The following is a 23,091-nucleotide window of genomic DNA, read 5'->3' as shown; positions in this document are numbered from 1 at the left end:
GAAGGGGAGGTAAAACGTTGAGTCAATATTTTATTCCAAGATACAATCCAACAAGAGAGAGCTACTTCATGATTGTATTTAATATTTCCAGAAAGTGTCCTTTGTTTTACATTGCAACCTTCTTTCAACCTCAACCCAATAAATAATCTTATCATGACATCTTCCTTCATCCACATTCTATCCTTCAGATTAGTGTTAAAAAACAACAACAAAAAAACTGTTCTTGCATGGTCTTTCATACACTACTGCAGGGTTTCCCATGGGTGCAAGTTTTTGTTTTTTGCCCTAGCACTACACAGGTGATTCAAATAACCAACCAGCTGTGTGGTGCTAGGGCAAAAACCAAAATGTGGAACCCAAGGGCCGAGTTTGAGAAACCCTGCACTACTGTACCAAATACATTCTCACTTTGACACTATTCTTTCAAACTGATTAGACAATCAAAGAAATATACATATTCAACTACTCCAAATACAGAAAGGCTCTGTCAGTTTCAAGTGAGTGAGTAGAAAATATTGTATATTTTTCAAACATGTCAATACATTTAATCTACCCCTTTCCATGTCTATCCTTCCCACACAGACCTCTTTGCATTCACAAAATGTCCCTTTTGTTCATCTATTGTGACAGAGAAAACCACAGAATTCTATCTGGCATAAAACATTTTGTCATCTTCTGGGAACCATGTGGTCACCCTGCCTTTCCTCAGAACTCCTCCTCAGCGTTCCGGCAGCGTGACTCTTTCAACAGGGTCAGGCGAGCCAGCACCTCAGAGACGGACAGCTCTCCATGAACCTTGTTGTCCCTCGTACGTACGTTCACGCTGTTAGTCAGCTTCTCTTTCTCACCGACCACTGCCAAGACACAAAGCACATAGAGAAGCTCACAGTCACCACACTGCCAAATCACAGAAAACACAGCTGCCCTAACACATTCACATTTTCAACAACAACATTTCAGTAGTGATGAGTACAATCATGTTGTTTTTATCAGTGGAAGAAAACTGAAAATATTTGAGGTTTACTAGCAAACAACATTGTGATAGTAAAAGGCATCATGAATATATGAATGGCTAAAAAAATCTACTATACAAACTATTCTTACCCAGGATGAAGTTGTACTGGGATAACTGGGCGTTGCGGATCTTTTTGTTTAAGAGGCAACTGGAGTCGAAATCAGCGTCTGCCATGAATCCGGCCTCCACAAACTGTTTACACATCTGAAAGACAGAATTAACACTCAGTAAATACAAATTCATCAAAAATGACTGGAAGATTAACTGATCAAATGGAACTAGCAACAGACATGTAAGTTTATATCATGATAAACACAGACTTTCAAGGAATGATGAATGTGCAGCTTCATGCAGGGGCTTACCGGGGCTGAAGCCCCGGGGTCCAGGCCCATGGGGGGCCCAAGAGGAAGCAAATTATTAGTTATTTTTTTACAAAAAATAAAGAAAATATACTGTATATACACTACCGTTCAAAAGTTTGGGGTCACTTAGAAATGTCCTTGTTTTCGAAAGAAAAGCAATTTTTTTGTCCATTAAAATAACATCAAATTGATCAGAAATACAGTGTGGACATTGTTAATGTTGTAAATGGCTATTGTAGCTGGAAACGGCTGATTTTTAATGGAATATCTACATAGGCGTACAGTGGCCCATTATCAGCAACCATCAGTCCTGTGTTCCAATGGCACGTTGGGTTTGCTAATTCAAGTTGAGCATTTAAAAGGCAAATTGATCATTAGAAAACCCTTTTGCAATTATGTTAGCACAGCTGAAAACTGTTGTGCTGATTAAAGAAGCAATACAACTGGCCTTCTTGAGACTAGTTGAGTATCTGCAACTGTGGGTTCGATTACAGGCTCAAAATGGCCAGAAACAAATAACTTTCTTCTGAAACTCGTCAGTCTATTCTTGTTCTGAGAAATGAAGGCTATTCCATGCGAGAAATTGCCAAGAAACTGAAGATCTCGTACAACGCTGTGTACTACTCCCTTCACAGAACAGTGCAAACTGGCTCTAACCAGAATAGAAAGAGGAGTGGGAGGCCCCGGTGCACAACTGAGCAAGAGGACAAATACATTAGAGTGTCTAGTTTGAGAAACAGACGCCTCACAGGTCCTCAACTGGCAGCTTCATTAAATAGTACCCACAAAACACCAGCCTCAACGTCAACAGTGAAGAGGCGACTCCGGGATGCTGACCTTCTAGGCAGAGTTGCAAAGAAAAAGCCATATCTCAGACTGCCCATCTTAATCTTTTATTTTTATTGGTCAGTCTGAGATATGGCTTTTTCTTTGCAACTCTGCCTAGAAGGTCAGCATCCCGGAGTCACCTCTTCACTGTTGATGTTGAGGCTGGTGTTTTGCGGGTACTATTTAATGAAGCTGCCAGAACAAGAATAGACTGCAAACACAACGTGCCATTGGAACACAGGACTGATGGTTGCTGATAATGGGCCTCTGTACGCCTATGTAGATATTCCATTTTTTTTTTTAAATCAGCCGTTTCCAGCTACAATAGCCATTTACAACATTAACGATGTCTACACTGTATTTCTGATCAATTTGATGTTATTTTAATGGACAAAAAAATTGCACTGTCGTGCCCTTCATCCGCCACCATCACCTCATGTTTCAGCATGATAATGCACGGCCCCATGTCTCAAGGATCTGTACACAATTCCTGGAAGCTGAAAATTTACCAGTTCTTCCATGGCCTGCATACTCACCAGACATGTCACCCATTGAGAATGTTTGGGATGCTCTGGATCAAAGTGTACGACAGCGTGTTCCAGTTCCCGCCAATATCCAGCAACTTCACACAGCCATAGAAGAGGATTGGGAGAACATTCCACAGGCCACAATCAACAGCCTGATTAACTCTATGCGAAGGAGATGTGTCGCACTGGATGAGGCAAATGGTGGTCACAGCAGATACTGACTAGTTTTCAGATTCACTGCTTTTTTAAAATATACACTGCTCAAAAAAATAAAGGGAACACTTAAACAACACAATGTAACTCCAAGTCAATCACACTTCTGTGAAATCAAACTGTCCACTTAGGAAGCAACACTGATTGACAATACATCTCACATCGTGTTGTGCAAATGGAATAGACAACAGGTGGAAATTATAGGCAATTAGCAAGACACCCCCAATAAAGGACTGGTTTTGCAGGTGGTGACCACAGACCACTTCTCAGTTCCTATGCTTCCTGGCTGATGTTTTGGTCACTTTTGAATGCTGGCGGTGCTTTCACTCTAGTGGTAGCATGAGACGGAGTCTACAACCCACACAAGTTGCTCAGGTAGTGCAGCTCATCCAGGATGGCACATCAATGCGAGCTGTGGCAAGAAGGTTTGCTGTGTCTGTCAGCGTAGAGTCCAGAGCATGGAGGCGCTACCAGGAGACAGGCCAGTACATCAGGAGACGTGGAGGAGGCCGTAGGAGGGCAACAACCCAGCAGCAGGACTGCTACCTCCGCCTTTGTGCAAGGAGGAGCAGGAGGAGCACTGCCAGAGCCCTGCAAAATGACCTCAAGCAGGCCACAAATGTGCATGTGTCTGCTCAAACGGTCAGAAACAGACTCCATGAGGGTGGTATGAGGGCCCGACATCCACAGGTGGGGGTTGTGCTTACAGACCAACACCGTGCAGGACGTTTGGCATTTGCCAGAGAACACCAAGATTGGCAAATTCGCCACTGGCGCACTGTGTTCTTCACAGATGAAAGCAGGTTCACACTGAGCACGTGACAGAGTCTGGAGACGCCGTGGAGAACGTTCTGCTGCCTGCAACATCCTCCAGCATGACCGGTTTGGCGGTGGGTCAGTCATGGTGTGGAGTGGCATTTATTTGGGGGGCCGCACAGCCCTCCATGTGCTCGCCAGAGGTAGCCTGACTGCCATTAGGTACCGAGATGAGATCCTCAGACCCCTTGTGAGACCATATGCTGGTGCGGTTGGCCCTGGATTCCTCCTAATGCAAGACAATGCTAGACCTCATGTGGCTGGAGTGTGTCAGCAGTTCCTGCAAGAGGAAGGCATTGATGCTATGGACTGGCCCACCCGTTCCCCAGACCTGAATCCAATTGAGCACATCTGGGACATCATGTCTCGCTCCATCCACCAACGCCACGTTGCACCACAGACTGTCCAGGAGTTGGCGGATGCTTTAGTCCAGGTCTGGGAGGAGATCCATCAGGAGACCATCCGCCACCTCATCAGGAGCATGCCCAGGCGTTGTAGGGAGGTCATACAGGCACGTGGAGGCCACACACACACTACTGAGCCTCATTTTGACTTGTTTTAAGGACATTACATCAAAGTTGGACCTGTAGTGTGGTATTCCACTTTAATGTTGAGGGTGACTCCAAATCCAGACATCCATGGGTTGATAAATTTGATTTCCATTGATAATTTGTGTGATTTTGTTGTCAGCACATTCAACTTTGTAAAGAAAAAAGTATTTAATAAGATTATTTCATTCATTCAGATCTAGGATGTGTTATTTTAGTGTTCCCTTTATTTTTTTGAGCAGTGTGTGTATATATATATATTTTTTAAGGTAGTTTATTCTGAAATTATTCAGACCCCTTGACTTTTTCCACACTTTGTTACGTTACAGCCTTATTCTAAAAAGGATTCAATTGTTTTTCTCCCCATCAATTTACACACAATACCCCATAATGACAAAGCAAAAAAAATTTTTTATAAAGTATTCAGACCCTTTACTCAGTGTTGAAGCACCTTTGGCAGCGATTACAGCCTTAAGTCTTCTTGGGTATGACGCGACAAGTGTGGCACACCTGTATTTTGGGAGTTCCTCCCATTCTTGTTTGTAGATCCTATCAAGCTCTGTCAGGTTGGATGGGGAGCATCACTGCACAGCTATTTTCAGGTCTCTCCAGAGATGTTTGATCGAGTCCGGGCTCTGGCTGGGCCACTCAAGGACATTCAGAGACTTGTCCCGAAGCCACTCCTGCATTGTCTTGGCTGTGTGCTTAGGGTCATTGTCCTGTTGGAAGTGAATCTTCACCCCAGTCTGAGGTCCTGAGTGCTCTGGAGCAGGTTTTCATCAAGGATCTCTTTGTACTTTGCTCCGTTCATCTTTCCCTCGATCCTGACTAGTCTCCCAGTCCGTGCCGCTGAAAAACATCCCCACAGCATGATGCTGCCACCACCACGCTTCACCGTAGGGATGGTGCCAGGTTTCCTCCTGACGTGACGCTTGGCACTCAGGCCAAAGAGTTCAATCTTGGTTTCATCAGAACAGAGAATATTTTTTCTCATGGTCTGAGTCCTTTAGGCAAACTCCAAGCGGGCTGTCATGTGCCTTTTACTGAGGAGTGGCTTCCGTATGGCCACTCTACCATAAAGGCCTTATTGGTGGAGTGCTGCAGAGATAGTTGTCCTTCTGGAAGGTTCTCCCATCTCCACAGACGAACTCTGGAGCTCTGTCAGAGTGACCGTCGGGTTCTTGGTCACCTCCCTGACCAAGGCCCTTCTCCCCCGATTGCTCTTTTTGGTTTTTGCTCTGACATGCATGGTCAACTGTGGGACCTTATATAGACAGCTGTGTGCCTTTCCAAAACGTGTCCAATCAATTGAATTTACCACAGGTGGACTCCAATCAAGTTGTAGAAACATCTCAAGGATGATCAATGGAAACAGGATACACCTGAGCTCAATTTCGAGTCTCATAGCAAAGAGTCTGAATACTTATGTAAATAAGGTATCTGCTGTTTTATTTTTAATACATTTGCAAAACGTTCTAAAAACCTGTTTTCGCTTCGTCATTATGGGGTATTGTGTGTAGATCGATGAGGGACATTTTTTAAATACATTTTAGAATAAAAGGCTGTATCCTAACAAAATGTGGAAAAAGTCAAAGGGTCTGAATACTTTCCGAATGCACTGTATCTGCGACCAACAGATGCATATTTGTATTCCCAGTCATGTGCAATCCATAGATTAGGGCCTAATGATTTTATTTGAAATGACTGATTTCCTTATTTGAACTGTTACTCTGCAAAATCTTTTAAATTGTTGCATTTATATTTTTGTTCAGTGTACAGTGGGGAAAAAAAGTATTTAGTCAGCCACCAAATGTGCAAGTTCTCCCACTTAAAAAGATGAGAGAGGCCTGTAATTTTCATCATAGGTACACATCAACTATGACAGACAAAATTAGGAAAAAAATTCCAAAAAATCACATTGTAGGATTTTTTATGAATTTATTTGCAAATTATGATGGAAAATAAGTATTTGGTCAATAACAAAAGTTTCTCAATACTTTGTTATATACCCTTTGTTGGCAATGACACAGGTCAAACGTTTTCTGTAAGTCTTCACAAGGTTTTCACACACTGTTGCTGGTATTTTGGCCCATTCCTCCATGCAGATCTCCTCTAGAGCAGTGATGTTTTGGGGCTGTCGCTGGGCAACACGGACTTTCAACTCCGTCCAAAGATTTTCCATGGGGTTGAGATCTGGAGACTGGCTAGGCCACTCCAGGACCTTGAAATGCTTCTTACGAAGCCACTCCTTCGTTGCCCGGGCGGTGTGTTTGGGATCATTGTCATGCTGAAAGACCCAGCCACGTTTCATCTTCAATGCCCTTGCTGATGGAAGGAGGTTTTCACTCAAAATCTCACGATACATGGCCCCATTCATTCTTTTCTTTACACGGATCAGTCGTCCTGGTCCCTTTGCAGAAAAACAGCCCCAAAGCATGATGTTTCCACCCCCATGCTTCACAGTAGGTATGGTGTTCTTTGGATGCAACTCAGCATTCTTTGTCCTCCAAAAACGACGAGTTGAGATTTGACCAAAAAGTTATATTTTGGTTTCATCTGACCATATGACATTCTCCCAATCCTCTTCTGGATCATCCAAATGCACTCTAGCAAACTTCAGACAGGCCTGGACATGTACTGGCTTAAGCAGGGGGACATGTCTGGCACTGCAGGATTTGAGTCCCTGGCGGCGTAGTGTGTTACTGATGGTAGGCTTTGTTACTTTGGTCCCAGCTCTCTGCAGGTCATTCACTAGGTCCCCCTGTGTGGTTCTGGGATTTTTGCTCACCGTTCTTGTGATCATTTTGACCCCACAGGGTGAGATCTTGCGTGGAGCCCCAGATCGAGGGAGATTATCAGTGGTCTTGTATGTCTTCCATTTCCTAATAATTGCTCCCACAGTTGATTTCTTCAAACCAAGCTGCTTACCTATTGCAGATTCAGTCTTCCCAGCCTGGTGCAGGTCTACAATTGTGTTTCTGGTGTCCTTTGACAGCTCTTTGGTCTTGGCCATAGTGGAGTTTGGAGTGTGACTGTTTGAGGTTGTGGACAGGTGTCTTTTATACTGATAACAAGTTCAAACAGGTGCCATTAACACAGGTAACGAGTGGAGGCCAGAGGAGCCTCTTAAAGAAGAAGTTACAGGTCTGTGAGAGCCGGAAATCTTGCTTGTTTGTAGGTGACCAAATACTTATTTTCCACCATAATTTGCAAATAAATTCATTAAAAATGTGATTTCCTGGATTTTTTTTCTCAATTTGTCTGTCATAGGTGACGTGTACCTATGATGAAAATTACAGGCCTCTCATCTTTTTAAGTGGGAGAACTTGCACAATTGGTGGCTGACTAAATACTTTTTTTCCCCACTGTATGATATATATATATATATATATATATATATATATATATATATATATATATATATATATATATATATATATATATATATATATACATACATACATACACACACACTTTTTTTTTTATCCAACCACAGGAGCCCACTCTCAATGTTCAAAATACACCACAGAGCATAATTTAACCATAGCGGATCAATAGTTAATAAAAATTAACCAGATTAATTTATCACATGCACATACAGGTATCTGCCAAAATAAAGGAAACACCAACACAAAGTGTCTTAAAAGTGTGTTGGGCCACCACGAGCTGCCAGAACAGCTTCAATGCGCCTTGCCATAGATTTTACAAGTGGACCTAAATTATGCCAGGAAACTGCACCCCACACCATAACAAATGTAAATGTAAAAATGTATTCCTCATTTACTCAAATGTTTCCTTTATTTTGGCAGTTACTGGTATGCCTACAGTCACAAAGGCTGCAGTTTGGGAGCATGCGCACCAAATATACAGCTTGTTGCATTGTGGCCATAGACATATAATCCATAGAAGGGTTTTGTAACCTCTTACCCTGGCAATTTGACTGTTAAACTCATGGCTACACTAGCAATGGATGCCAGTCCTGACTTGAATGGGAACTGCCATCTATGGATTATATTTCTATGGTTGGTTGCAGCTGTCGGTTTGGCTTTTGCAGTGAGTAGCTTATGGTTTAATCTTCATTAGGTGAGTCAGTGTGCCACTGGAAATGTTATTTAGTAGCCTACTGTGTGTGTGTGTGTGTGTGTGTGTGTGTGTGTGTGTGTGTGTGTGTGTGTGTGTATATATATATATATATATATATATATCCTCCTAATATCGTACAATCTGTTTGTCGTTTCATTGGCCTGGGCTATTGTTTGTTTGAATTCAAGACCAGATTGATCTCAGTTTGTCAGTCAGAGTAGCCACTCATTTCAGTCATTTGTGTGGTATTCAAAAAGATTCGGTCATGTAAATGATGAGGAACTGCCTCTGCTCAACTGTGCCTATGCCACATGGCAAACGTTATTATGGCTTTACTATAAAGAGGCTTTTCTTCAACAGTAAATGTACCATGCATCGAATTTGCATCTTGGTACACAGATTTGTTCACAGAAAATGATGGTGTACCGGGAAGGGGGGAGGGCCTATGATTTCTTAATTCGGCCCTGATCATAAACTGTAGAAATATGAAAGGAAGACAAGTTTGGGAGATAGAAGGCTTACCCTCTTGGCATATTCTTCACAGGTAGGGTTGACAGGCACAAACATCACCTGACGTGGAGACAGCCAGAGGGGCCTGGAGAAGAAACATTATGGCTGGATAAGTAGCAAATCAAAACACTATATACAGTGGGGAGAACAAGTATTTGATAACCTGCCGATTTTGCAGGTTTTCCTACTTACAAAGCATGTAGAGGTCTGTAATTTTTATCATAGGTACACTTCAACTGTGAGAGATGGAATCTAAAACAAAAATCCAGAAAATCACATTGTATGATTTTTAAGTAATTAATTTGCATTTTATTGCATGACATAAGTATTTGATACATCAGAAAAGCAGAACTGAATATTTGGTACAGAAACCTTTGTTTGCAATTACAGAGATCATACGTTTCCTGTAGGTCTTGACCAGGTTTGCACTCACTGCAGCAGGGATTTTGGCCCACTCCTCAATACAGAACTTCTCCAGATCCTTCAGGTTTCGGGGCTGTCGCTGGGCAATACGGACTTTCAGCACCCTCCAAAGATTTTCTATTGGGTTCAGGTCTGGAGACTGGCTAGGCCACTCCAGGACCTTGAGATGCTTCTTACGGAGCCACTCCTTAGTTGCCCTGGCTGTGTGTTTCGGGTCTTTGTCATGCTGGAAGACCCAGCCACGACCCATCTTCAATGCGCTTACTGAGGGAAGGAGGTTGTTGGCCAAGATCTCGCGATACATGGCCCCATCCATCCTCCCCTCAATACGGTGCAGTCGTCCTGTCCCCTTTGCAGAAAAGCATCCCCAAAGAATGATGTTTCCACCTCCATGCTTCACGGTTGGGATGGTGTTCTTGGGGTTGTACTCATCCTTCTTCTTCCTCCAAACACGGTGAGTGGAGTTTAGACCAAAAAGCTCTATTTTTGTCTCATCAGACCACATGACCTTCTCCCATTCCTCCTCTGGATCATCTAGATGGTCAATGGCAAACTTCAGACGGGCCTGGATATGCGCTGGCTTGAGCAGGGGGACCTTGCGTGCACTGCAGGATTTTAATCCATGACAGCGTAATGTGTTACTAATGGTTTTCTTTGAGACTGTGGTCCCAGCTCTCTTCAGGTCATTGACCAGGTCCTGCCGTGTAGTTCTGGGCTGATCCCTCACCTTCCTCATGATCATTGATGCCCCACGAGGTGAGATCTTGCATGGAGCCCCAGACTGAGGGTGATTGACCGTCATCTTGAACTTCTTCCATTTTCTAATAATTGCGCCAACAGTTGTTGCCTTCTCACCAAGCTGCTTGCCTATTGTCCTATAGCCCATCCCAGCCTTGTGCAGGTCTACAATTTTATCCCTGATGTCCTTACACGGCTCTCTGGTCTTGGCCATTGTGGAGAGGTTGGAGTCTGTTTGATTGAGTGTGTGGACAGGTGTCTTTTATACAGGTAACGAGTTCAAACAGATGCAGTTAATACAGGTAATGAGTGGAGAACAGGAGAGCTTCTTAAAGAAAAACTAACAGGTCTGCGAGAGCCGGAATTCTTACTGGTTGGTAGGTGATCAAATACTTATGTCATGCAATAAAATGCAAATTAATTACTTAAAAATCATACAATGTGATTTTCTGGATTTTTGTTTTAGATTCCGTCTCTCACAGTTGAAGTGTACCTATGATAAAAATTACAGACCTCTACATGCTTTGTAAGTAGGAAAACCTGCAAAATCGGCAGTGTATCACATACTTGTTCTCCCCACTGTACATGACATTTTCCAGTCTATGATTGAATCTTATGTTTGCTACTCACCATTTCCCTGCATAGTTCTCAGTCAGGATGGCTATCATCCTCTCCACAGAGCCTAGAATGGCCCGGTGGATGATGACAGGCCTCACTTTGTCATCCCCCTCCTTCCTGCATGTCACAGGGTTAACAGGTTAAACATCACTATCAGTCACAGCACCACTTCATGTTCAATTACAACTACTTATTTAAACATTATTTATTCAACCTTTATTTGTAAAGGTTAGTCTCATTGAGATAAAAAAGTGTGACTGGTATGACCTTTATGAATATAATTTATACAGTTGTTTATAGATCTTCATAATGTTCTCTACCTCATTAAACTACTTGAAATAAAATTATTTTAAGGACTTTTAAATCAACTTTCTAGTACAAAGTGTTCAGGTGAGAACTCGTATTGAAGGAGGGATTAATGACTAATCTTGCCTCCAGGATACAGACTCAGCATTGTGTCACGACTAGTTTGATTAGGTGACTCACTCACCCCACAAAGGTCAGGTTAAAGCGGATGGGAAGCTGGAAGTCCAGCTGAATGGTTGCACATTGATGATACCGGCCAATAGCATCTTTGATCTTAATGTCAATCTGAAATGGCACAACAAAAGTATTACTTCCTGAGAGTTTCTAGACCTTATTTAATTGAAGGGGTGAAGAAAATATATAGCAAGGAAATATCAGTGGTTGTAATACAAACCTTGGGTCCATAGAAAGCACCGTCTCCGGGGTTTAGTTTCCATGGCTCCCCAAACTCATTCAGGCTGTTTTCCAGTTGCTTTCAAATAGAGGGAATCAATTAACATACATTTAAAATATATTCTGGGTCATTTCGTGAGAGTCATTCTTTCTTTAAATGATGTTTCTCTATGTGACATTTCAGGAATATTTCATGGACACGCACGCATGTTTAATTCTACCTTCTCAGCCTGGTTCCAGACAGCGATATCCCCTAGGTACTTCTCTGGACGGGTTGAGAGGTGCAGCTGGAAAGAGAAGCCAAAGACATCGTAGACACAGCGGAGGAAGTCCAGACAGCCCTTCATCTCAGACTCAATCTGCAGGAGAGAGCAAGGGAATACAGAGGGTAATCTGAATGGCAAGGAGGTTAAGTACCCAGCAGGGTTGGGGTCAATTCCATTTCAAGAAGCAATGAGGAAAATTGGAACAAAGATGTCTATTTACTTCCTGAATTGAAATGGAATTGACCACAACCCTGGTACCTAGCTACTTTAATAAGATGTTCCTCTTCAATAGCCATAGCTGGTCTGGTCACCTACCTGTTCCATTGTGCAGAAGATGTGAGCGTCATCCTGTTGGAAGCGGCGCACCCTCGTAAGGCCGGTCAGTGTCCCTGAAAGCTCATTCCTATGGAGCACCCCGAAATCAGCCAGTCTCAGAGGCAGCTCCCTCCACGACCGAGGCCTGTGGCTGAACATCAGACTGAGGAAGAAGAGGATGGGAGGATCCAGGAGAAGGTGGACGGAAAGAGAGGGTGATGGAAGATAAGATATGCCGTTGAAGCAATGGGAGGAGTTAAGGTTACATAAAAGAGGACGTGTTTTTCTCTGGCTGGAGGTAAGTAGGTAAGTAGGTAAGTAGGGGTAAGCTACATATAGTGTTGAGTAAAGCTTAACCATGTATTAGATCGTAGGTAGGTAGTTAGCTGTAGTTAGGTATTGTATTTATTGTAGGTTAGTATTGTTGTTATTGTAGCTTTCCGTGGGTAATTTGTGGGTTAGTTTCGAGGCATGAGGCTAGCTAGCTAGCGGGTAGCTATTGGTAACGATTAGCAACGCTGGAGAGCTGGTTCCAACGGTAATGTACTCCTACCCAACGTTTAACTTTTGCTTAACCATGTATTAGATCGTAGGTAGGTAGCTAGCTGTAGTTAGGTATTGAATTTATTGTAGGTTAGTATTGTGGTTGTAGTAGCTTTCCATAGGTAATTGTGGACTAGTATCGAGGCACGAGGCTAGCTAGCTAGCGGGTAGCTATTGGTAACGATTAGCAACGCTGGAGAGCTGGTTCCAACGTTTAATTATTATTATTATTATTATTTATTTATTTATTTTTATTTTTTTGCTGCGTTGTGAAGGGAACTCGACACGGACTTGAATTGTCTGTTTGGTGTGCTGACACACTCTTGGCAGTTTGTTGTGGCCAGGTGTTGATGCTAAGTTGTGTGTTAATGGATGCTAGCTTGCAGGTTGGCTACGGCGTCATAGCTAGGCTTCGTGGGTTGTTGTGGGTAGTTACTGTGTCCTGGCAGTGTCCTCGGCCGTGCCAGCTGTAGCACGAAGCTAGCTAGCTAGCCGTTCTTCAAACAGAGTCGACACAGTGGCCATTGCTAGCTACCCAACATGACCATTTGGCTGTACTGTAGTAGCTAACCACAATTTACTTGTCCTAGCTAGCCAACGTCTAATCATTGCTGCGTCATATAAGGAACTTGACACAGACACGAATGATCTGTTTAGTGTGATATCACAATATTGGTGGTTTGTTGTGACCAAGTGTTGGCGCTAAACGGTGTGTTATTGTTATTGGATGCTAGTCTGCTAGTTGGCTATGGAGTCATAGTTGGCTAGCTGAACAAAGTGGGTTGAGTCTACTCCTTTAAACATTGAACCGCTGTGGTTCACAACAATTCTGATTTCCAAAGGCGGAAGTTGGGAGAGTTTTTGTTCGGGTGGTTCAGTGAAACAATTTTAGTTTCCGAGCTAGAAGATTTGGTGAGGGAGGCCCTGCTCTCTCCACTCCCAGATGCTTAGCCCATTTCATTCCGATCTCCTCTGCATTTTTGTAGCCATTTGCTACAGCCTGTCAACTATGCCTCTGCCTATCCCTGTTCTCTCCTCTCTGCACAGGCTACACAAACGCACCACACCGCGTGGCTGCTGCCTCTCCAATTTGGTGGTCCCTGCACGCACCACCCACGTGGAGTTCCAGGTCGCAGGCAGCCTCTGGAACTGCCGTTCTGCTGCCAACAAAGCTGACTTCATCCCAGCCTATGCCAACCTCCAGTCCCTCGACTTCCTGGCGCTGACGGAAACATGGATCACCACTGAAAACACCGCTACTCCTACTGCTCTCTCCTCGTCTGACCATGTGTTCTCGCATACCCCGAGAGCATCTGGTCAGAGGGGTGGTGGTACAGGAATCCTCATCTCTCCCAAGTGGACATTCTCAATTTTTCCCCTAACCCATCTGTCTATCTCCTCATTTGAATTCCATGCTGTCACAGTCACTAGCCCATTTAAGCTTAATATCCTTGTCATCTATCGCCCTCCAGGTTCCCTTGGAGAGTTCATCAATGAGCTTGACGCCTTGATAAGTTCCTTCCCTGAGGATGGCTCACCCCTCACAGTTTTGGGGGATTTCAACCTCCCTATGTCCACATTTGACTCATTTCTCTCTGCCTCCTTCTTTCCACTCCTCTCCTCTTTTGACCTCACCCTCTCACCGTCCCCCCCTACTCACAAGGCAGGCAATACGCTTGACCTCATCTTCACTAGATGCTGCTCCTCTACTAATCTCACTGCAACTCCCCTCCAAGTCTCCGACCACTACTTTGTTTCCTTTTCTCTCTCACTCTCCTCCCACACTACTCACTCTGCCCCTACACAGATGGTAATGCGCCGCCGCAACCTTCGCTCTCTCTCTCCCACTACTCTCTCCTCTTCCATCCTATCATCTCTTCCCTCTGCTCAATCCTTCTCCCTCCAATCTCCTGATTCTGCCTCCTCAACCCTCCTCTCCTCCCTTTCTGCATCCTTTGACTCTCTGTGTCCCCTATCCTCACGGCCGGCTCGGTCCTCCCCTCCAGCTCCGTGGCTTGATGACTCATTGCGAGCTCACAGAACAGAGCTCCGGGCAGCGGAGCGGAAATGGAAGAAAACTAAATTCCCTGCCGACCTGGCATCTTTTCACTCCCTCCTCTCTACATTTTCTTCATCTGTTTCTGCTGCTAAGGCCACCTTCTACCACTCTAAATTCCAAGCATCTGCCTCTAACCCTAGGAAGCTCTTTGCCACATTTTCCTCCCTCCTGAATCCTCCCCCCCCCCTCCCCCCCTCCTCTCTCTCTGTGGATGACTTCGTCAACCACTTTGAAAAGAAGGTTGACGACATCCGATCCTTGTTTGTTAAGCCTAATGACACTGCTGGTCCTGCTCACACTGCCCTACCCTATGCTTTGACTTCTTTCTCCCCTCTCTCTCCAGATAAGATCCTGCGACTTGTGACTGCAGGCCGCCCAACAACCTGCCCGCTTGACCCCATCCCCTCCTCCCTTCTCCAGACCATCTCCGGTGACCTTCTCCCCTACCTCACCTCGCTGATCAACTCATCCTTGACCGCTGGCCATGTCCCTTCCGTCTTCAAGAGAGCGAGAGTTACTCCCCTTCTCAAAAAACCAACACTCGACCCCACTGATGTCAACAACTACAGACCAGTATCCCTTCTTTCTTTTCTTTCCAAAACTATTGAGCGTGCCGTCTTTAGCCAACTCTCTTGCTATCTCTCTCAGAATGACCTTCTTGATCCAAACCAATCAGGTTTCAGGACTGGTCATTCAACTGAGACTGCTCTTCTCTGTGTCACAGAGACTCTCCGCACTGCTAAAGCTAACTCTCTCTCCTCTGCTCTTGTCCTTCTAGATCTGTCTGCTGCCTTTGATACTGTGAACCATCAGATCCTCCTCTCCACCCTCTCCGAAATGGGCATCTCCGGCGCGGCTCACTCCTGGATTGCGTCCTACCTGACCGGTCGCTCCTACCAAGTGGCGTGGCGGGAAGCTGTCTCCGCACCACGTGCTCTCACCACTGGTGTCCCCCAGGGATCGGTTTTGGGCCCTCTCCTTTTCTCCCTATACACCAAGTCACTTGGCTCTGTCATATCCTCACATGGCCTTTCCTATCATTGCTACGCTGACGATACACAACTAATCTTCTCCTTTCCCCCTTCTGATCACCAGGTGGCGAATCGCATCTCTGCATGTCTGGCAGACATATCAGTATGGATGACGGATCACCACCTCAAGCTGAACCCTGGCAAGACGGAGCTGCTCTTCCTCCCCGGGAAGGACTGCCCGTTCCATGATCTCGCCATCACGGTAGACAACTCCGCTGTGTCCTCCTCCCAGAGTGCGAAGAGCCTAGGCGTGACCCTGGACAACACCCTGTCGTTCTCCGCCAACATCAAGGCGGTGACCCGCTCCTGCAGGTTCATGCTCTACAACATTCGGAGAGTGCGACCCTGCCTTACACAGGAAGCGGCGCAGGTCCTGGTCCAGGCACTTGTCATCTCCCGTCTGGACTACTGCAACTCGCTGTTGGCTGGGCTCCCTGCCTGTGCCATTAAACCCCTACAACTCATCCAGAATGCCGCAGCCCGTCTGGTGTTCAACCTTCCCAAGTTCTCTCACGTCACCCCCCTCCTCCGCACACTCCACTGGCTTCCAATTGAAGCTCGCATCCGCTACAAGACCATGGTGCTTGCCTTTGGAGCAGTGAGGGGAACGGCACCCCTGTACCTTCAGGCTCTGATCAGTCCCTACACCCAAACGAGGACATTGCGTTCATCCACCTCTGGCCTGCTGGCTCCCCTTCCTCTGCGGAAGCACAGCTCCCCCTCAGCCCAGTCAAAACTGTTCGCTGCTCTGGCACCCCAATGGTGGAACAAGCTCCCTCACGACGCCAGGACAGCGGAGTCACTCACCACCTTCCGGAGACATTTGAAACCCCACCTCTTTAAGGAATACCTGGGATAGGCTAAAGTATTCCTTCTAACCCCCCCCCCCCCAAATTGTAAAGTGGTTATCCCACTGGCTATAGGGTGAACGCACCAATTTGTGAGTCGCTCTGGCTAAGAGCGTCTGCTAAATGACGTTAATGTGCCCTTGAGCAAGGCACTTAACCCTAATTGCTCCTGTAAGTCGCTCTGGTTAAGAGCGTCTGCTAAATGACTAAAATGTAAAATGTAATGTAAATGCTTTGAAAGTCCCTTCCTTATAAACCATCATACCTTCATATTAACCAATAACATATAGGAAGGGCCTGTTTCCCAGACAAAGATTAAGCCTATTCCTGGAGTAAAAAGTTATTTCAGTGGATATTCTCCATTGAGCATGGTTTTTAGTCCAGTAAGTAAGTAAGCAAGCAAGTAGCCTTGCATCTCCTGTTTCTGCAGCATGATGTATAAGTACACCCCCTGGAGAGGACGCTAGACTATTGCAGGGCCTTACCCCCAATCTATCTCCTTAATGCTGAGTTCCAAGCAGACACATTGGGTCTTTGGTATGACTCGACCGGGGATTGAACTCCCAACCCTCCATTCTCAGGGCGGACACTCTAACCACAAGGCCACGGAGTTGGTTTTTAGTCCAGGACCAGGCTTAATATGTGTCCGGGAAATCGGCCCAATAACAAACCAATGTACCTACCAGTGTCCAGGACAGTTCATGGGCTTCAGTGCAAAGATGTCCTGCTCCACTGGGAAGGAGAACATGTTGTCGCTGTAGTGCTGCCAGTGGCCAGAAGTCTCCCACAGCTTACTGTTATAGATGTTAGGAGAGGCCACCTCCTGGAAACCTCTTCTACAGTACTCCTCCTGCACAGTACAGTCACCAGATCACAGCATGACTGAGTGGTACTGAACTTCAGCATTCTAATGGTTACTATGGTTATAAAGTACCAAAGTAGTACATGAACATGCTGTAATAGTGAATTCTACAGGTGGGTATTGTAGTTTCTTGGCAGAAGCTGAACGGATTGCTTCTCTGCCTTTTGGCTAGGATCAGGTGTAGGTGGTTGAGGCTGGTTGGTCTTGTCTTACCCTGATGAAGTCAGTGAGTGTGTTGTACAGGTAGGCTCCACGCGGGAGGAAGAAGCAGCTGCCAGGGCTCAGGTCATGGAAGAAAAACAGTTCCTGTTCCTGTCGTACAGTAGAGACAAACAGAGAGGAAGCTTCATGACTTCACAGATATTGACAGTTACAGATAGTGAGGCAGCTTCCTCTCTGTGGGGAACATGTTAAATCAAACGATAGCAAATCTGTCCATGAATGACACCCACAGACGTTTCCTCTACTTCTAAATGAATAGGATCACACCATCTTAGGAGTAACATGTTCAGAAATAACTTTAGACTTTGTCCCCCTGGTTAACAACAATGAAAATAAAAGCAGCAGTGAGTCCATGGTTTAATATAGAGATCAGTGTTGTGTTTTAATCAGTTGTGGCTGGGCCGTGGGGCTGCTGCCATCTGTGTCTCCCACAGGGAGGATAGATCCAGCCTGCCTGAGGACCAGCTGGAGCTCACATAGCATGACTCACTGATACAACATGCAGTTAGACACACAGCACCCCCTACAGGGACAACCAAGCAACAACACTAAGCACGCAGTGCTTAAAGCGTCCTCATACTTCCCAGTCGAAACAGTTCAGAAGAGTTTGTGCATATATTATGAAAACATTGTGTCTTAATGTTTTTGTTCGTTTTGGATTTCGGAAAGTATTTTTTGGGCTGTTCGGGCACACATTTTTCCGAGGCCAGATGAAGTTTGGGAGCCAAAGTATACGCCCCTTCGTCCGTGAGTGGTCAACTTTAGGGATTCTTCAGAGTTCTTGAGTTATTTTAGATTAATTCAGACTTTTTTTTTAGGAAGTGTATACTGGCTACGGCATCTCAAAATGGCCAAACAGTACTATTTCCACTTTTTTTTGTTTTCCAAGCGAAGGTATTTAAGGGAGTATGCGAGCACACTCGTTCGGATCGCCGAACTGAAGCTTGCTGACGCCTTTATAGGTCTGTCTGTAAAATAGAGTAAATTAGAGTGATGTGTTACTTTCAATGTTGACAGTTCTGTAAGTCACTTTGGATAAAAGTGACCACTAAAATACACTGAACAAAAATATAAAAGCAACATGTAAAGTGCTGGTCCCATGTTTCGTGAGTTGAAATAAAAGATCCCCGTCTGTAACAATGCCCTTTTGTGGGATAAAACACATTCTGATTGGCTGGGCCTGGCTCCCATTGGGTTGGCCTGGCTCACAAGTGGGTGGACCTATGCCCTCCCAGGCACACCCATGGCTGCGTCACTGCCCAGTCATGTGAAATCCATAGATTAGGGCCTAATGAATTATTTATTTAAATTGACTGATTTCCTTATATGAACTGTAATTCAGCCAAATCTTTTAAATTGTTGCATGTTGCGTTTATATATATTTGTTCAGTATATACGAACATATTATATCCTTATATTAATTGAGGGTCTCTTTCAATGGTTGTGTTTAGATATCAGTGCAGAAGAAACCCAAACACCTGATCCCACTAATAGTCTTCCTCAGTCAACTCCCAAAGTGACTCCCCCACTGTGAGGACTGACCTTTCCAATCTTCCGATGGTCTCTGTTCCTAGCTTCCTCCTGAAAGCGTTCCCACTCCTTCAGCATCTTGGAGTCTGGGAAGGAGATGCCGTAGATACGCTGCAGGGTCTCCATGTCCGAGCGGCCCTCCCAGTACGTAGAAGAGTTCTGTCGATATTACAGGAAAGGAATGGAGCGGAGAGGAGATACTGTGACATTGTTTTTCAGCTGAAGAAGTGATTGGATATTGTGATCTGTCTGTGTGCTTCACATACCTTGTAGATCTTCAATGCTTTAATCTTTCCTGTGTGTCTTACGTGGGGCCCACGACACAGGTCAATCAAAGGCCCACATCTAAAATAGTGGATAACTAATTTTAGCAGGGCAGGGACCAGTGAGGGTCTTCAAATTCATTAAAGAAATAGTTTACCATATAGCCAACTCCTTCGCATTAGGCGCATTTGTGACTGATTTATAATTTGATGTACATGCCAAAGATTTATGTGAACGATTCAAAACAAGAGGGTATAAAGAATAGTTATTGGAAAATTCCCTTGAGAGTAAGACAAACTCAGTGGACTGCATTACTGCAACCACGTCAAAGGAATCCCTCTCCTTCCTCTTAACTTTGGTGTCCACCTACAGTCCCATTTCGAGGTCGATCAAGGAAGTGGTTAATAAACATTGGCATATATTACACAGCGACCCCAGCTTTGGTAAAGCGTCTGAATCCCTCCTGAGGTTTTGCTATAAGAGACACTCAAATTTACCTGATTGTTTAGTACAGTCAGATTTGCCTAAGAAAAAAGCATTGGATTTAATGTCTATCATTCCTGATGGCAATTTCCCTTGTCACAACTGATCAGAGGGAACTCTCTTATCCATCCCCATTCCAGTGAGAGGATAAAGGTCTGAGGTAGAATAACATGTAACACAAAATATGTTGTATATCTCCTTAAAAGTTCCTGTAACGTTTATTATGTGGGCAAGACCAAACATGAACTTAAGACAAGGATATGTGAACATAAGAGCTCCATTCGCAACCATGATGAAAAAATAAATCACCCGTTGACAGGAATTTCAATAGCCATAAACATGAACTAAGTGCCTTACGTTATATGGGCATTGAATTGGTGAAAGCGCCACGTAGGGGAGGAGCGAGGGATGAATTACTTCTCCAAAGAGAGACATATTGGATAGACCGCTTGACCACTCTTGCCCCAGCAGGCCTTAATGAGGAATGTTATTTTTCTTGTTTTTTTGTAGTAGGTTATAAATAGGCAAAACATTTAGGTATTGACAATGTATTTGTATTGTGTGTCTATAGATCTTTATTTGATTGTCATGTTTCCCCCACAGCTCCCTCTGCTGGGATCTCTTGATTGAGCCAAAACTGACTGAATTTATAATTATGCCCACCTGTGTGGTCTTGTTGTTGTGACATTGATTGCCATTGCCTTGCACGCTGAAGGGCTCATACACGAAACGTTTGTGCGGCAGTACAAATTTCAATTGAAGTTTATTTACCGGAGTGCTGTCCTATTTCTGTTCTTCAAATTCACCAACATGATAAATCCGTCTTCTGAATATTTGCCGTACACCAAATAATATTCTGTGATGTGTCATTTACAACTAAACATCATGAGCTGCTTACCTGTAGACTGTTGTAGTGGGTGTGGTGACTTTCTCATTCAGAATGCGACACTTGAATTTGTTGTACTGAAAATATGGACGCAAACAGATTGGAAAAAAATAGATACCAATTGCTGCCCATCTACTCACAACCCCAATGAATAAGAAACATCTATAACACATTATATAATCGAGCTACAATCTTTCACCAAAGGGTGGAGAGATGCCAATGTAGTGCAGTGTAGCGGTCCTCTCCTTTCACCTTGAACATCTTCAGTAGGGTCTCCTTGCTGACCTCCAGCCTCTCGAAGGGCTGTTTCTCCTTCACCACAGCCTTGCACAGTGCCTCCAGGTAGTCAAACTCTGTACTCGAAACCCCCCTGGCCAGGACAGGACACAGGTCAAACAGAACCCTCAGTAACAACACATGTCATTGGCTACTCACTACACCAGCTCTGTATCATTTCTGCTCATTCTTTTATAAAGGAGACTGGAAGCCTGTTTTTTTCTTAACAATGATAGATGCTTACTGGGGTCCATCGAGGAACATGTCATAGTAGAAGCCATTCTCAATGGGTGGTCCATAACACAGACAGCCTCCATAGAAACGCTCCATGGCCTCACCAAGGATGTGAGCACTGGAGTGCCAGTATACCTGAAACAAGGAGCGGAAACATCTCTGTTACTACCTCCAAGAACAAAGACTATAGAGATTAGAGAGTACAATAGCCCAAAGGGCACATTATACTCACAGCCTGGGCATCGTCATTGTCAAAGCGCAGGATCTCCAGTGAGCAGCTCTTCTCCAGAGGTCTGTCCATGTCCCACAGGTCCCCGTTCACCCGGGAAATCACTGCATTGTCAGCCAGGCCCTGACTGAGAGAAATACGATATACCACCATCACCACATAGTTCTCATGTGCTGATACAAACAATGGCAAAGACAGAGGGTGCAACTGATGTCTCCCAGTAACATCATGGTCCTCCTAACCTGGTCCCAGGTTTGTCTATGCTGCCGTTTTTGCCATGACAATGGCCATAGGAGTTGACTGCACAGCACAAAAAGATATGGGACCGGGATATCATGGTCCAAGATAAGCTCCAGATCCCTCACCTGATGCCACAGGCCAGCTGGTAGGGGGTAGTGACCCATGCCTGACCCTCCACCCTGCGTCCATCTGGCAGCTCCACAGTGATGGGCTGGCTGTCTGCAGCTCTCCTGGCCAGCAGGGCATCACTCTCCTTTTTCAGCTCCTCATACAGCTGCATGCGCTCCGAGATGTAGCCAGGCCACGGTTTCAGCTGGAAAGAGTAACATGGTGATTTATAGGAACTTAGGGAAAGCAACTGGGGGAATTATTTGGGTATTGGTAAATATATTGCACAACTTTGAAGGGAAGCTTGATTGCATGCATGGGAATTCTAGAATAGATGGATGGGATTTTGGACCTTCAGGAGGTAATGTTCCTAATTATTACCTCTCTGCCACCGCCCCCTCCTCCCTGTGCCTTCTCTGGCTTCTCTTTATTGTTGTTCTCTGGCTTCTCCTTCTTGTTGTTCTTATGAGCAGCAGGTTTGGTCTCATGAGTTGCTGCCTGCACAGATGTGCAAAATCAAAGGTTTCGTTTATAGGTGAACAAAAACATGCAAATATTGTCATTGGCGTTCAACTTAGTGTAAACCACAAGAAAGAACTGTGGTCTTATATCCATATGATATTCCATAAGCATGTTCAGTGGACTACACACAGAGCTGTCAACCTATTTCGAGACCATAGGGCAGGGGAGGGTTAGGCATAAGGTTGGCAGTGTGTTTAGGTTTAAAATAAAATGTTAATAAGATCAATTGTAGAAATGGGAGGGGTTTAGGCATAATTATTACTTTGTGGCCATGGAAGCTAGTGACAACCCTATTATTATCTGGCAGATGGCTGGATAATGTATCTAGCGAACACTATAGGCTGCCTAGGCTACTACTAGCTGGACTAGGACAGCAAGCTGTATGCCACATACAACAACCACACAATTATACATGCACTAAGGTGGTTATCTAGCTACCTTATTATTATCAGCATTGCGGTTCTTTGGTTGTTGTTGTTGTTCTTTCCCTGTTTTCTCCTGGCCTTTGTTTGTGCCCCCCTTGCCCTGTCCCTCCCTCCCTCGCTCTTCCTGGAGACCCCGGCGGAGGTGCACGAGACGAAATTTGAGCTTCTCATTCTCGCTCCGTAAGCTCTCCAGCTCCGGAGAACTGGCGAGAATGCTGGCTACGTCTGGACCACCATTTAGCCCGTCTCGTAAGATGCTAAATTCCCGAGTGAGGAGCTTTATCTGCTCCTCTTGCGCGGCCAAACGTGCTGCCATGCACTCCGCCATCTTTAAATTACCCTTCTCTTTCATCAGCAAGTGGGAATTG

At 44.9% G+C, this 23,091-nt stretch overlaps 1 protein-coding gene across 1 annotated transcript; it reads right to left on the bottom strand.

Annotated features, from left to right (window-relative positions):
• Window positions 1-23,075, bottom strand: LOC311111198 (threonine--tRNA ligase 1, cytoplasmic-like; the record flags this gene model as incomplete). Its single annotated transcript, XM_084153901.1, has 19 exons — window positions 1-854; window positions 1,105-1,219; window positions 8,915-8,987; window positions 10,694-10,798; window positions 11,172-11,272; window positions 11,382-11,459; window positions 11,602-11,739; window positions 11,962-12,124; window positions 17,126-17,292; window positions 17,518-17,616; window positions 19,069-19,215; window positions 19,323-19,401; window positions 20,702-20,766; window positions 20,942-21,059; window positions 21,210-21,334; window positions 21,432-21,555; window positions 21,794-21,981; window positions 22,158-22,274; window positions 22,737-23,075. 19 exons carry the CDS (start codon window positions 23,073-23,075, stop codon window positions 706-708), a joined length of 2,490 nt encoding a protein of 829 aa, XP_084010027.1. The 3' UTR covers window positions 1-705.
• Between the last annotated feature and the right edge of the window lie 16 nt (window positions 23,076-23,091).

Source organism: Coregonus lavaretus (genome assembly GCF_964263955.1).
Source record: "Coregonus lavaretus genome assembly, chromosome: 37".
Classification (NCBI taxonomy): Eukaryota; Metazoa; Chordata; class Actinopteri; order Salmoniformes; family Salmonidae; genus Coregonus; species Coregonus lavaretus.
Note: the sequence above shows the minus strand (reverse complement) of the source record. Positions and strands in the feature narration are given on the sequence as shown.